Source organism: Anabas testudineus, chromosome 11 (assembly GCF_900324465.2).
Source record: "Anabas testudineus chromosome 11, fAnaTes1.2, whole genome shotgun sequence".
NCBI classification, from domain to species: Eukaryota; Metazoa; Chordata; class Actinopteri; order Anabantiformes; family Anabantidae; genus Anabas; species Anabas testudineus.
In genome coordinates this window covers 16,456,700-16,473,461 of record NC_046620.1, presented here as the reverse complement: position 1 = coordinate 16,473,461, position 16,762 = coordinate 16,456,700, and the positions used below count along the sequence as shown (strand labels likewise).

The window sequence follows — 16,762 nt, the reverse complement described above, 5'->3', positions numbered from 1 at the left end:
GAAGCATGCTATGCAGAAATATTGGCTTCTATGACAACAATGCTACAGTCAGTATGTTCTCCTTTGAAATATTCGTTCCAGCACAGAAAGTCTGTTTATGGTTTGGCCTGTGCGATCCCACCCACTGCCCATTTGCCCAGTAATATTTCAACACCATGGGTTGCCAGACATGAAACAAATTGGCAGGCAAACACAGCAGGCTGCAGCCATTGAAGCAAGCAAAAGTAGAGGATCAACAGAGAGATCCTACCCAATGTAAAAAAAAAAACACATTCCAAAAAATCCCCATGACCACAAACAGAAAAAACGCAGGTAAATATTGGATATGCCTTTGAAAGATAGAGACATTTTAGAGCCTAGAAGGATTTCAAGCTGAGACAGATGCTGAGCTGGCTAATTTAGCAGGTAGCATATATATATATATATATTGGGGCAGTGTGTGAGTATATGTATATATACATACACACACACACACACTGCCCCGAACTAAATGACCAGGTTATTCCATCAGTGGATTTATTTTCTTCCACGATGGCACGGGTATATTCCAAGATGACAATGCCAGGATTCATCCAGCTGAAATTGTGAAAGAGTGGCTCAGGGAGCATGACACACATTTTTCACACACTGATAGACCCCATTGAGAATCTTTGGGATGTGCTGGAGAAAACCTTGCACAGCGGTCCAACTCTCGATCATCAATACAAGATCATGGCGAAAACGAATGCAACTCTGGACGAGAATAAATGTTCTGTGTGCAGAAGCTTATTGGTGCTGACAAAATGTTAGTGTATTACTTTTTTTTTACTGGTATAAATGAAGATACAAACTGAAAGGTGTGGTAGTAAACTGCAGTCAGTTTACTACCACACTGGCTGGTATATTAGATATGTTGCAAACTGGTATAATAAGAACAGTTAAATAAATCAAACAATCATGGCCAGGTTTCATGCAAAGCGTGTCAAACAAAGATTATGTTTAATAATGAATATAATATATGGATGATGCAGAGATTAGGGTTTCATGTAATGACTGTCTGGCACCTAATGCTGATGATGATGATAATAGTGCACACAACTAATGTTGGTAGTAAAAGTTCAAATCAAAACAGTATGAAGAGCATGTAAATCAAAATTCTCAGCGAGGATCAAGGCAGATAGAGCTGCACTTGTTGTTAATGTTGCAGCTTTAAAAGAAAGGCATGCCTTGGAGGAGCAGGACAGCAGTTGAGGAGGATAAGGGAGCGGCTTGATTGGAAAGCAGAATCAGCTGCGTCCACTGCTGAACTGGCAGTGTTATAGGCTCTAAAGGATCTGCATGAGCTCCTATTTGAAAAGGGAAGGATAAAATAGAAAATCTGTGAACAGCACTTCATCTTTATGAACCTATTTGGCTCCTAAACACAAGGCCCTAATTGTTAATGGAAAGCAGAAAATTACAATTGCACCATAAAAACAGATCATCTCTATGAAGTACACACAGTTTTATTAGGTATTGCACATGTCTCCTCACATACTGCTCATGGACAGAGGATGAAGAGATTTGTGCTTTTTTGTCTGGAAAAGTGAGTCAGCAAAGTAGTATTTATCAACTGGATACAGTTATGGGGTTGGATTGTTGAGAACTGGAGAAAAACCGACCAAAAAAGTAATGCCTGAAGAGGCCAGACATCCAAGGATCACCACATTGCTATGCTTCCACCTTAGCATTTACATGCAAATCTGAATCATGGTCGACAAAGTCACACGCTGTCCATAGTTATGAAGACATGTTAGATTGCTAAAGCCAACTCAGCTTTCAGGATAATCATTAGCCATTGTGGCTTTTGTAGATGCTACAATAGGAGAACAGGGGAACAAAAGAGGGCAGATCTTCCATAGGTGAGAGTCGATCTCGATCTACCACCATTCACCAGCAATGGAGTAGATTACTTTGGACCAATGGAAGGGAGAAAGGGAAAATCGGTCTGTAAGATGAATGAAGTAATCTCTGGCAAGTGCCAGTAATCTCTACCAATGCAATAATGGAATGAAACGCAGAAGAAAAGGACAAGTGGAACATCTTAAACCAGCCAATGATACCAGATTCATTAGGACGCAAAGTGAACTGAAGGCTGGAATTTGTTGGCGTTTCAGTCAAGGTTCTCACCTGATTCATGATCCACCCAAAAAAAGGGGTCTCAGCTCTGTTCTACATCAACAGAAGTTGTATGATGTTCTTCACACAGGTTTTCTGTGAAGTGGAAATATGGAATCTATTCATCAATCAATACATCTATTTCTCTTAAAAGAGAAACCAGTTTTGCCACGTAGGGTGTTTGAGCATCATGATCTGTATATGAGGAAACGATAAAGACAAATGCAATACAGTATCAGTCAGTTTACATGCACTCAAGTAACCAGGTTACAGTTGGCTTTCTCGAGAAAGCTGAATTCATTTACCTGCCATGTAAACATGTCACCGGGTTTCTAATCGGCTTTTTATATGAGCACATGTGCATAACAAAGGCTGTCGACACTCGTCACTCAGTTGGTGATCATTACCTGGAGCGGCACCGAACCATTGGATTCAGGCGTTCCAACCATCTTCATGACCACAGGTGTATAAAATCACAAGCATGGCCTCGCAGTATGCTTCTACAAACATTTTTTAAAAAATGGGTTGCTCTCAGGAGCCCAGTAAATTCAAGTGTGATACCGTGATAGATTGCCACCTGTGCAATAAGTTCATCCGTGAAATTTGCTTGTTACTAAATATTTCACAGTCAACTGTTAGTGGTATTATAAAAACATGGAAGGAGCAGCAGCAACTCAGCTGCAAAGTGGTAGGCCACGTAAAGTGACAGAGCTGGGTCTGCAGGGTCAATCGCTACAGACCTCCAAACTTTGTGTGGCCTTCAGATTAGCACAAAAACAGTGTGTATAGAGCTTCATAGAATGGGTTTCCATGGCTGAGCAGCAGCATCCAAGCCTTAGATCACCAAGTGCAATGCAAAGCGTTGAATGCAGTAATGTAAAGCTCGCTGCCACTGGACTCTAGAGCAGTGGAGACATTTTCGAAGAATCGAACTTCTCTCTCTGGCAATCCGATGGATGTGTCTGGGTTTGGTGGTTGCCAGGAGAATGGTACTTTCCTGACTGCAAGTGCCAAGTGTAAAGTTTGGTGGGGCGGAGATTATGGTGTGGGGTTGTTTTTCAGGGGTTGGGCTTGGCCCTTTAATTGCAGTGAAGGGAACTCTTAAGGTGTCAGCATACCGAGACATCCTGTACAATTTCATTCTCCTAACTTTGTAGAAAGGTACAGTCTGAGTCATTTAGGGGATGGCCCCTTCCTGTTCCAACATGACTGTGCACCAATGCACAAAGCAAGTTCCATAAAGACATGAAAGAGCGAGTTTGGGGTAGAGGAACTTGACTGGCCTGCACAGAGTCCTGACCTCAACCTGACAGAACACCTTTGGGATGCATTAGAGCAGAGACATGCAAAGGGTGGGTCAACTCCATATCAAAACGTATGGACTAAGACTGGGATGCCATTAAAGTTTATGTGCATGCATCCCAATACTTTTGATAATATAGTGTATAATCGGATTTCCTAATAATCTTCCCAATTTCTTGAGTGCATGTGAACGCACTTAGTATCAAAGTTTAATGCCACACTCATCTCAAGTATTTTATTTTAGAATACAGCACCCAGTAAATGCTTAGTGTCAGTGCTACATACAGCTCCTTTAAAATTTTTTTGTATTTACATTGCAAATGCATTGTGTTGCCAGCATATCTGCACTTTTAATTGTGGAGATGTTAAATGTTAAACAATAGTGAAAGTAAAACTAGTGTGATGCCTTAGACTTTAATCACTTAACATGAAGTGTAAAAATTGTCGAATTAAGTGAATGAGTAATGTTTTTTGCCATTTAATAATCATTATTGTGATGTAAGATACAGATCTTTTAAGGCTCAGCATCGGTAGTAACCAACTAAAGTGTTCAGGTCTACTGAGTAGTCAATTAATACAGAAGTGAAACAACTCTGGAGGTGACACTACTGCACCTACTACTGATCTATTATAGTTCATTGGGTGACCTACATGAATACAACATTAAGACAGGTCATCAGATCACCAACAACCAAGCCTGGCTTCAGTGAAAGGCAGGTAACCTAAGCCTGCCATGGTCTAAATATACTACACATCCATCATTGGGGTAGATGTGACGTTTCTCTGCAGTGCAAAGTCAAAATGAAACCTTAGCCAGGTGACTTTGACTTCTATTTAGCCATCGATCAGTTATTTTCTACAAAACATATTATGAAAATGTCCGCTGGTTGACGATGATTTATGACTGAAGCAGTCACCTTGAAGCAATGTAGACTGACTATTTCTTTTATAACTATACTGCATGTTGTCCTTTTTAGCACTAGAAATTAGGGTTTCTCGGGCTGAGAATGTTCATTCCTCTATAGAAACACAGTGTTATCATCTTATTTTCCACATATTACTTATTCTTATGCTGTTGGTATCATCAATTAGTGGTTTAATTCAGTACAGTCTGAGTTATTTAGGATTAAGGTTGGTAATTTACTTTCTCCTAAACCTGACTCGTCATCTTCTACTCCAATTGGGGATTTTCCATTTACCATAGTTACCACAAAGTTCTACAGTGGCTGCATAGTGGCATAGGTTGCACGCTAAGATAAATAATAAATAAAGTCTTTCCATGATTTCTTCCTAATATGCAGTATTTCATATATATACATTCAGCAGTGCTGCACAACTACTGAGTTATAATCATCAAAAAATAGTAAGCAAAATGTTGCTTTGTTTAAGGATTGTATAGCCACAGTACCAAGTCCTTCTTCTGCTCTCCCTTTTCAAATGACAAATACACAATACCACCACCTGTTGGTATCAAGACTTATTTCCCACTGTCACTTTTTGTTTATGTGAAGTGACTTAACAGTTGCTTCTATTTCTTTCATGTCAACTTTGTGTTCTCACAGCATTAAAAAGAAGCACTTCCTTCTTAAATCTAATGAACTGATCAATCAAATCCAAATGCCTCATCACCTAAGCTTTATTAATTATCTGCATTAAGAAATACCATCCTCCTAGGTGTAGAAATGGTAGGAAATGGAATCCATATACTCACCTCTTTTAATTATTCTTGGATTGTACGTGGTGTCACCGTCTGCATTTAAGTATCAATCTCTATACGTTCTGCTACTTAATCCCCTGCCCCACAAACCTATGGCCTACTTACTATAAACGTCCTATGCTGAGCACTGTTTGACCTACAGGCCTATATAAACACCCCATCCACTCACCCCATGCTCACAAAGCCATATTTACAATACTCTCACACAAGCATGACCACCAGACAATCCACTAAACCACTAACCACCAAAAGGGAGGGAAAAAACGGTTGGGGATGGAGACGTCCCATCAAATTCTCTCCTCAAGTTGGCCACTTTCCAAAAGGATTCCCAAGATGTTCCATGATGGCTAAAGGAATGTCTTGGACTACAGTGGGAGCAGGCTTGTGAATGTGTGTGTGTGTATTAGGTGGAGGTGCAGAAAAGTGCTGAGTAGTAATAAAATAAAGGGAAAAAACACTTGAAAGGAGACAATACCCAAGATGAAGATGAAGGTTAACAGAGGGAGAATTTCTTAGAAAAGCATTAAGCTTAAATTGACAAAAAAAAAAAAACATTAAGCACATAGATTATGACTATGAAAGGAAAACAGAAAAAGGAACAAGATGAAATATAGACAGCATAGTCCATTTTTACAACACAAGAGATTGAGGATTAATGGCTGCATTTCCTATGTTCATATTCAAGAGAGTAGAGTTACCATGGTGATGTGGTAAATTTTGATTGGCCGAACGCCGAAAGCCTGGAACAATCAGCTCCTCAGGCCCACGAGAGGAAGTGCGGTCCATGCTTTCCTGTCAAAAAAAAGAAAGAAAGAAAAAGGTGATGACTATGCAGATTTAAGATGTCAGATGTTTTAGGGAAGGTTAAGGCAACATGTTATTTTCACAGAGTTCAGAGGGTCAGACAAAGGGTGGATTCATCCCTCTGCTCTCAAGGAACATCAGGCTTCAAGTTCAGATACCACTGACACTGTGACCCTGAGGCAACATGACTTTGTGACCCCCCCCCAACATTTATCTCTCTCTCTTTCTCAGACACACACACTTGCACACTAACGGATTTCAGACTCTCAAATGTGAAACAGATCATTGCATTTCAAGACAAACAAACCAACTAAACACAAAAGAGATACATACCAGCTCTCATTGTATACTATCTAACACATCTGGAGATAAACACACACACTGTCATGCTCCTCGCACACTGTCTAATTTGAAGCAGCCTAGAGGCAAGAAATCTGCGGAAGAGAAAGGGAGGGGAAAAAAGCCAAACAATGTTTCAATCTTTCCTTTTCCAGGAAAAAGGAGAACGCAGAAGCATTGCTTCCAGGAACTGCTCGTGGTCAGAGGTCCTCTTGTGCGTGTATGCACATACACACACTTGCAGCTCCCCTCTGTGCTTCGAAAACATCCATAAATGCCCGGAGTAAGATTTATAGCTCTGAGAAGCAGCAGCTAAAAGCTTTCCAAGGAAGGCAACTTGGCTGCAGGGCCTGTGGGCTGACAGAGAAAGCCTGCAGGCTTCAGCTAGAGCTGACTAGCTGAGATACAACAATCTACAGAACTCCATTAGTTCATTTACCATCATGTCAGAAACATGCAAACCAGCATGCAAACAGCATTGATAACTCTAAGTTCACAGACAAGACAGAAACAAACCTGATAAGCTCACTTTTACATCTTAAAATCTGCTCAAGCTACAAGTGAGCTCATCTTTTCCAACTGATTCTGCATGACCAAATTTTGTTTAAACCCCTTTTGCAAAGAAAACATCTAAGGAGATTGATGAAACTACTAAAACTGAGTTTAGAACTGTCCAATGGAAGAAGGTCATGTGATCTGATGAGTCCAGATTCACCCAGTTCCAGAGTGATGGACACATCAGGGTAAGAAGAGAGGCGGGTGAAGTGATGTACCCATCATGATGTTTAGTGTCTGCTGAACAAGCCTGTGGGGGCAGTGCTATGATCTGGGGTTGCTGCAGTTAGTATATACTGAATGACCAGGTTATTCCATCAATGGATTTATTCCTCCCTGATGGCACGGGCATATTCCAATACCACAATGTCAGGATGTCATTGGGCTGAAATTCTAAAAGAGTGGTTCAGCTAACATGACACATCATTTACACACACGAATTGACCACCACAGTCCAGACCTTAACCCCATTAAGAATTTTTGGGATGTGCTGTAGAAGACTTTGTGCAGCGTCCGACACCATCAACACAAGATCTTGGTGAAATATGAATGCAACTCTGGACGAGAATAAATGTTGTGACATTGCAGAATCTTATTGAAACAATGCCACGGTGAATGTGTGCCGTAACCAAGGCGGGTTAACAAAATATTAGTGCGTGACTTTTCTTTTGGATGGGCAGTGTATTTAAATATATATATACTGTACATACACATAAAAACTGGAAGTACAGGGAATATTTGATGAGTTAATGTCAAATTTACAGCAGCAGCAGCACACAGTAGGTTGCAGAGTTTCAAAAATTGTGAGGCATAAACCTGGCACGCACGGCTCTTCAACCTCACGCAAGATTTTGTGACACTTTCCTCACTGAAGGAGAAGAAGAATGAAGGCATTAGCCTGGTAAAATAAAACCGACTACTACACCCATAAAGAAATTTTTACAAACAAGTTCTAACATGTTAGTGTAAAACCGCTGACAGGTGGATTTTTTTTTACAGAGTCAGCTGTTATTAACAGTCTTTGCCCATAAGGTGCAAGCTGTAGCCTAATAAAAAGACAGTTTCTGGATCAACACAGGTTTGGGATTGCCTCTTCCTGAACTCAAGTGTATTAGTGTACACTGTGTGGAGGCAGAACACTGTCCTAGTTCTACTAACATACATCAGTAGCAGCAGCATTATTATAGTGGCAAAAAAAAGTATGTGAACCTTTTGGAATTTCATGGTTTTCTGCATTAATTTGGAAAAATGTGATCTGATCTTCTTTTGTGTTACTAATTTATGCACATTATATTTGTTAATCCTCTTGACTTAGATGAAGATCAGATCACATTTTGTGACAAATTAATGCAGAAAACCGTGAAACGTTCATATACTTATTCTTGCCACTGTATAGCTACAAGTAACCCTCCCCCCCCGTGCAGCAGTCATGCAGTAAAAGAGTCAGCTTTAACTGCTACATTCCCCATAAAAACCTCATTGAAGTGAACTTCCAAGTAACACACTTTCTCTGACTCTATAGCCTGACACATAAACATACAGCTGAGTGCAGATGCTACCTCAGCATTCAACTGGTGGCTAGGTGACAAGACAAATGTGCAAGTCGTGGCTCTTTTTTGTAAAACTAGGCACTGGTTTCACAGTAAAAGTAATTCCCAGATGTTTCGCACAATGCGATGATAGTCGCAAATGACATTCTTGATAATACTAGCCTTAAGGGTATAAGTGGTACAGTAGATGAAGAGAGGCTTTCTCTTTGTGGTTTTATGACCGCTTGAGTCAGTTTTGGGTTTTTACAAGACCATCATTCAAACAACAAGAGCATCGAATTGTTTATACAATCCTTCGATGACTTTATTTGACGTTTTCAATTGATTGATTCTATAAAGTTCATCAGGTTCACGCAATCTTTTTAGTTTTGTTAACTGTTTTTTTTTTTTTTTTTTTTAAGGAAGGGTGAGAACTGTTTGCATGCAAGAGTGAGTCAATGGTCAGATATTTAAATATTCATAAAACCACAACAGCTCAGTCACTACTGTAAGTGATTATTAATTCATGGCCTATAAAGTGCTCATTAAAATACTGGTAGAATAAGCTAAATGGTATGTTTTTTCTGCCACAGGAGAATGATTTTGATGAAAAATTCACATCAAAGTGATATTATCAAAATAAAAACTTTGGTGACTACATGATTATGATTAGCATTAAACTTCCCTCAACCTTCTCCGTATTGATTATCTATATTACTGTTTGCTCATACTATGGAAGTTGTATACGTGATTGACCTGCTGCTGCAGAAGACATTATCTGAACTGAAAAGCCTCTTTAGGTGATGTCACCTAGAAGCAGAGGGATATTTTAATATAGAGAATACACAGGATAGTTTAATGTCATTCATATACATGTACTTCCTAAAGTAGGACCACAGAAAGCCAGGTGAAAAAAATGCTATGTTGCCCTTTAAACACAAACCTAACTTCAATGTTCTTCATCTTATCTAAATAGGTCAACAGTGTCCAGATGTTGTTAGCATGCCATGGTGCAAAAGTTGTTCAATGAACTACCTTCTGGTTAAGATGAAAAAGACTGAAAGACTACAGCCTTGTTATATGTCAGCACATGCTCCTAATAACAAATAACATGCAGATGTTTAATAAGTAGGATACCATGTAAATACAAAGTAAAGCTTGACATCATTGGGGTTTGTAGGAGTTTTGACATAAATTCAAGTCTTGGGCAAATTTCCAATTTTTATCCTATCATGATGCTCCATGTTAAGACAGGGGATCAGAGAAGTTATTAACATCAATTCTTAGGGAGGCCTGAAATGTTGCACAAAACATCGTAATCCAGCCAACAGCGAAATGACACTGCACCCATAGAGGCAGGTTGGCTGCAGGGCTAAAACTTCTCAATGACACTACAAGCATGAATATTGTTTTTAACATAATATGGGAACAATCTGTTTAATATTTATCACGTGTACTAACAAATCAGATACTGAAGCTCTTCCCGAGGGTCTAATACAGTGATTTTGTTAGCGCTGCCTTTGAGCGATGTCCTTTCCTCTTGCTTGTTCATCTCTTCTGGGGGATGGCTTGCTTTGATTTCCTCTCAGTGCACTCCTGTTGCAGTGCAGTGATCGTGTTTACCATGCATCCGCTTTACAGAAGTGTAGAAAATTGAAGAGTCATCCCTTATCTTCATCAGCTTGATAAATGCTGGTTGAACTTGTCCATTGATAGACATCACGTAACTACTCTTGACACCTCTTTCATCATGAGCACACTCCCCTTTCACTCTGCCGCTCACGGCATTATCATCAAGGCATTTTACCATCATTAAAGGCTGTGCTTCCTCGAAAGCAGAAGCCTCTCACTGTGGCGGCTGACACATAGAGGCGCTGACCTCTGATTTCTAAAAACACAACGAAAGAACCGGAGATAAAATAGACACGTTCAGGAATGCTGGCACAAACCCTGGTGTTCGAAGAAGAGGATCTGTTAAACGCTTCACTCTCGATGCACTCCTGACTGGTTTTAGTCATAACTCAGCGGAGCCTCGAGACTGTGGACTGTGGTTTTTCTTAGAGCTCAGCAGTGAATGTGCACGCACACACAACTGCAAATGCACACTCATACATACAGAGATGGAAGGGGAAAAGGGAGAAGGAAAAATGAGAGCTGCTGGCAGCTGAGACATCTCTGGCACGGATCCAGAGTTCTTACAAAGATAGACAGACGCACACATGCACACTTCGGAGACAGGTCTGGAACACTGCCCAGATTCCCAAACATGCCCAGAGTTATGTATGGCGTTATATAAGTATGTAGAAAAGAGGGCTCATTTGCTCGTTATCTATACAAACTAAATTATACACACTGAACCTATAGTTGTTGCCTGCAGACAGACTCCATTGGGTGTGTGTGTGTGTGTGCACGCCATGCTGTGTCATGTCAACTGGCAAGCTTTATATAATACACACAGAAATGTTGTAACCCACTTTTCTCCATCTAACTATTAAACTCTGTTTTTACTCCACTAGATGCAGGATGGAGGAATGTTGTTTTCTATGGGGATTCAATTCACTATTCACTGCAGTCTTACTGGTGCAAAACCCTTTCCTGGAAGCTAACATGAACCAATCCAACTTAATGTCAGCTCAACAGGGGCTCAGCGGTCCCACGGTTTGGGTTAGCAGGGGGCTGCATTTTTGTAACTCCACTAAGAGGAATAAGGCAGCTGAGGCTACGTCACCTCCATCGTCTCCTCAGACCCAGTGAGACGTCATACCATCAATCCCATGCTTTCAGGCTTGTCACACAACATAGCCCACAGCTTGTTATTGTTGTTTGTTTAGCACTCTATTTATAGACCTCCACGATGCTCTTTAGCCAAATTCTTTAGGTTACTGGAGGGTTGGAGAGGAGAAAATCCAAGCTGCGAAACAAAGGGCTCATTCTGCAGGAGCTGGACAGTGGAAGTGGGTCTGTTGTGTTGCAGAGATGCCATATTTCACTGAACCAGACCACTGTGAAGCAAGTACGCTCAGAAAGCCACTGCACACATGACGATACAAACAGAAAGGTTTGCGTAATTATGCTTTTGAGGACTCAAACCACACTCTTTTCCTGAACCACGAGCCAAACCGAAACCCTTTTTCCAAACCTGTTCTTATGGATATTTTTACTTTAACAATGAATTAATAGGTGTGATGTGAATGGTGTCACTCAATGTGACAGCAACATGGAGAGTTAACTGTAAACGCATTTTAAACCATTTCTGCTTCTGCTAGCTCTTGGTTTGACATGAAGTGCCTGCTTCACACCATCATCAACTTAGTGTCCAAGTGTAGCAGGCAACTGTTCTTAGGAAGTACAGAGTATGCATTTGGGGTATGCTACAAATCGAACTGACAAACATAGAACCATACTAACTTATAAATATAGAAGAGTATTTAGCTACAGAGTTCAGAAGGTGGCCTGGGGTGAAAATAAACTAAATTGAGAGCACAAATTAAGTAATCTGTGCGTACACATTATGGCCGTTTTCAAGCTCAGTCTGTCCGGGACAGACTTTGGCTCCAGAGCTCAGATCAAGCCACTGTACATCAGGATTTCATACACTATACATCTACAAGTAGATTACCGAGATAATTAAACTGAACAGAACATAAATCTGTGTAGTTGTTTGGGCACCACATCCCGAATTGCAAATGTTAGCCTAACATCTGTCTGATAGAGTATATTTAATCACATGACATTGTAGCTGAACTCCAATATCTGACTGGCCATCACAAATTATGTTTTCATCTGACAGATTTGTGGATCCAATCTTAAAATGCATGGTAATAAGGTCAATCAATGGATAACGTTCAGGTCTACGTAACGCAAAGAAGGCAGACAGCTGTGTGTAGATGGGCACACTTCATCCATAAGCTCTATCAGCCTTTCGAAACCAGTATAGTATTGGTGAACTGCCTCTTTATTAGAATAACATCTGAAAGTTAGCCTTTTCTACACTTTTGGCATGATTAGGCTACTACTTATCCTGTCAAGGGGACAGGATGTAGTGACATCACGTAAGCTCCATGTCTCCAGCCATTGCATGTTGCCTATGTGACTCAGAAATCATGTAATTAGTTTATGATGGATCCTTTTAGCATAAGGTCATCTAAACTAATTTATATTTACTTTGGCTGCATATTATTTCAGACATTCAATCATGCACAGTCTGATAGATCTTAAGGGCAAAGTGTGCACATCGAGACTTCAATTCACCTACCTTATTATTGTGTTTGTATTATGTGCAAACATCTGTCTGATTAAAATGTCCCCAACAAGAAATGGTGTCTAATTTATGCTGGACAGTCAGATATCGGCTCATATGAGTGAATACACTGTATAGCAAACATTTGCAAAACAAAAAGTGACACCTCAAGTGTAAAGTGTATGAAACCCTGACGTACAGACATTGTGCAGTGAGCAGATAACAATTAAGCTATGAACTCCTATATAGTGGTTTTATGGCTTTATTTAAGCTGCCAGAGATGAACAAAAACAAAAAAATATGTTGACTGCAAAGTTCTACGAGAATTACCTGGTAGTTTGAGTGATGTAAGAAGTAGTCAGGGCATCCTGCCAAGGCCATGGTGTTTCTTCAGTGTTCCCTCAGTAGGGGATGACACCCATTGGTCTCACCGGCACCCTGCATATGAAGCACAGACACAGAAAGAAAACAGACTGAATGGAAGTAGGAGAAAAAAAACAACCATGGCTAAATTGATAACAAGTAGAGGAGGAAAGACAGATTCACAAAATTAACTGAATGATGAGGGAAAAAAAAAACTGTAATCAGGGGAATTCTGAAGAAAATTCACAAAACAGACTCAACGTTCCAGGTGAGAGTTATAATTTGTGCTAAATGTGCAAGAACTTTGGAAAATCAGTCTCTACATGGTATGCTCTTTATGACTATAAACCTACACTCCACTCTCTGCTGCAGAGAAAACAAAGCCTGGTTGTGCAAATGAATGTGCATGCATAGATGAACATGTGCACACCGAATCCAATGTAAACACAGCCACACACAAGTCAGTTCCCAAACAAAGCCTGGGGCTTAAGACTAAATAAGAAACCCTCCCCAAGCTAGCAACACATGACCATTCACCACCTGCAGACTGATGGGGAAGGAAAAAGGGGGGAAGGGAGAGAGGAGAGTGGTTGGGAGGGGTGGGAGGGGGAGCTTTCTGAGGCAACTTGAAATAGGAGTCGACTATTTGCACTGCATTGTGCAGCATTATCTGCTGTGAGTAAGCAGGGTGAAGTTGTGCACAAGTGTGTGCTTGGAAACAGGATACACGCACTGCAATGCAATCCATTTATATGCTGTTTGGAGGGAATCAATATATTTTCCTGCATTATTGAATAAAATGCCTTGTTCAATTCAAGTTGCCTTTGCAGTAACTTGCAGTTACACCCCGAAACTCGCGCCATCCATTTAAATATGACTAATAAATGGGTTCCTTGGCCCGGCTTATTGTCATTTTTGGAGTCAGGTTTCTATCTCCATTTGTTTCATTCTTTTGTACGGAACATCTTATCCTTGCCTGCTGGTGGAAATCCCAGATCACCATCAAAAATCGAATCGACCGGGCCCTTTAAGGAGAGGAACAAATTCAGAGATGTCCTAGTCATGAACAGAGAGAAATAAGAATACTCTACAAAAGAGGAAAACAAAAGAATGGACTTGTTATGATGGATATTTCTGCAGCCCACATACACATTTCAGGGAAGCGCTGCAACTGATACTGCTTCCAACAAAGGTTCGGCAAACCGAATCCACACACACACACACACATGCACACACACAGGCTGAACACTGCATCTCTCCTCTCACTAAATAGCTCCTCTCACTCTTTGACTCTGTTGGTTTCTCTTCACTTTCTCTCCCAGCATGTCTCCATTGTATAGGTCATTATATAACAGATATCAGATGGTTCAAACAATATCTCTTCGTCCTCCTCCTCCCCCAGTCGTCTCCCTCTCTTTTCACCCCACTAATTACTATTTCAACTGGGGCTCTGCTATCTTTAGGTCACTCTGCTTACTGAGAATGTGCGTCTAAATGTGTGTGCAGCTTCTCAGTTGCAGATAATTACACACTTTTTTTTTTTTTTTCTACTTACTGTGGCTGGTTTTATATTTCACATGTTCTTGCATAAGCTTATGTGTGTGTTCACACCAATCAAAGTGCTGGCCAAAAGGGCAAGCACAGCTGATTGTGTGTGCAGCTAATAAGCCTGAAAGCAAAGCCAAAGCTCCAAGTGCTTGACATTTGCTGACATTTGTGGTTCCTCCTACAGAGAAAGGGAGCAATTCAGCTTTACTGGTCATACAGCGAGATCTAGAGAATTAAATGGGGCAGGGAGCAACTTAATAATGCCACACGTGCGAGTGTGTGTGTGTGTGTGTGAGATTGGGGATAATATGCACCCACTCCTACATGTTTCCAAGAACAGGTTGACTCAAATCCTGACACCGACAGCACGTTTGCAGGTTTTTATAAGTTCTCACTCATCAAGACGGGAAAAGGTGATACGCCATCCATCTGCACCTGTAGCTCACACACGGTAGAAAGACGCCGGCGTTCCCTGTCTTCTGCAGGCCTCGATGTTACCTGATCCTAAACAGACTTTTAGTGTTCTTTATACACCAGGAAGGAAGGATGGGGGGGCAGGGGGGAAGCCTAGCAGTGTGCAGAGATTAGCCTACATTAAGTCACAGCTAATGGAGCTTTATGACAGACCATCAACCCACACACACACACACACTCACTCAGCCAGCTTATCCTCCTTGATGCGGTAGCTTCTTTATGTGCTGTGGGTTCAGATAACTCCCTGACAAAGTTGGAATTAGTGGAATAAGGAGTAAGGAGATGAAACAGCCACTGCAGGGGCTTTTTTTTTTTTTTTTTTTTTTTTTTTTTTTTTGACACTGATGGAGTATCTAGAGCAGAGTTTGGTGTGCTGAGGAGTTAGTCCACTATCACCAGCGGCGTGCCTGCGGTGATGTACTGTTGGAGAATAACTTTGTGCAAAAGCAAGAACATCTTCTCTTCCGGTGATGCACGCTCTGCAGCCTTCAAATGACGGACACTACCCACTTCGTATCGAATGAATGTCAGTTAAGGTGCCATCTCTGCCGATACAAACGTCATTAAAGGGAGTTCAAAAGCGACTGAACGGCAATATTGACTGCGTGAAGAATAGTTGACAGTGAGTTTAGAGAGATATTCATTTGCAAAACAAATAGGCAAAGTGCTTACTGTTATCAAAGAGCAGGCCGTAGCTCAGGAATCGTGTCCAGGACGCACGGCGGAGCAGCCCTCGGCGCGCCTCGACCGTCCTCGTTCGGGTCTCCGCGCAAACTGCTTCCCCCCAAAAAACTGTCCGCTCTCTTCTGTTGTCTTCACCTTGCAGCAGCAGCAGCCGCCGCCGCCACCAGCACCACCACCACCACCACCCCCCCCCCAGCCCTCCTCCGAAGTGCTTTCCTTGCACACGTACACACACGCGCGCACACACACACACATAAACCACACTCACACTGGCACTCATTCAGACACACACACGCACACATGCACTGGTCTCACGCTGCACTTTCCGACCAGCTGACTCTTCTCACTCTCTCCACACACACACACACACACACACACACACACACACACACACGCTCCCTCCCTCTCTCTCTCTCTCTCTCTCTCCAAAGGAAACCTCCTCTCTCCGCTCCGCCCTGTTCACAACAGTACGCTGAAAAAAAAAAAGAGATTTGAGATCTGAGCAAGCTGCTGATCAGTGCACAGCTGCAAGCATTAGTAAAACGTGGAAGAACTATGCATTTTATCCATGAATGAGTTGGATATCAGTGTATTATACTTTTAAAGACTCAAACTGAATGTGAAGATTGACACTTTTTGCAGTGCGTGCAAGACCTGACTTGGAGGAGGCCTCCACACTGGGAGCTGAAATGACACAATCATTAAGTGTCAAGGCATCCATCTGGTGTCACTGCTGCAGCTTTACAGTGTGTACCTGCTCTGCAGCCTGCAGCACCCAGTATATCCTTCACGTCAAATCTAATCACATACTTACACCTGTGGAGTCCCTATAGGCATATTACAGTCATAACCAGGAGTTATAAATAACTGAGTGCGATAAGGTCTCTATCTCACCACTTATTGCTATAAGAGACTGTCAGGCGTAATGGGATTTTTAAAACCTAGCCAGGATTTTAGCAATATTTGAAGCTCACTTTCCCCACAAAAAACAATTAATAATGTGAAATTCATCAGTTGTCCACAGAGTATGAATTTTATACTTTGGTGATGTCAGATTTAACTTGTACTAAT

The 16,762-nt window shown here is 41.3% G+C and overlaps 1 protein-coding gene across 1 annotated transcript in view; it reads right to left on the bottom strand.

Moving 5' to 3' along the window:
• The window catches only part of LOC113153565 (growth factor receptor-bound protein 10-like), a 45,989-nt gene extending 30,125 nt beyond the window's left edge, over positions 1-15,864 (bottom strand). Inside the window, exons 1-3 of the mRNA XM_026347252.1 lie at positions 15,680-15,864; positions 12,953-13,060; positions 5,854-5,947 (exon numbers count right to left, since the gene is read on the bottom strand). Of these exons, the coding sequence (XP_026203037.1) occupies positions 5,854-5,947; positions 12,953-13,003 (145 nt within the window). The 5' untranslated portion in view covers positions 13,004-13,060; positions 15,680-15,864. The remainder of the gene's footprint in view (positions 1-5,853; positions 5,948-12,952; positions 13,061-15,679) is intronic.
• Positions 15,865-16,762: the final 898 nt, after the last annotated feature.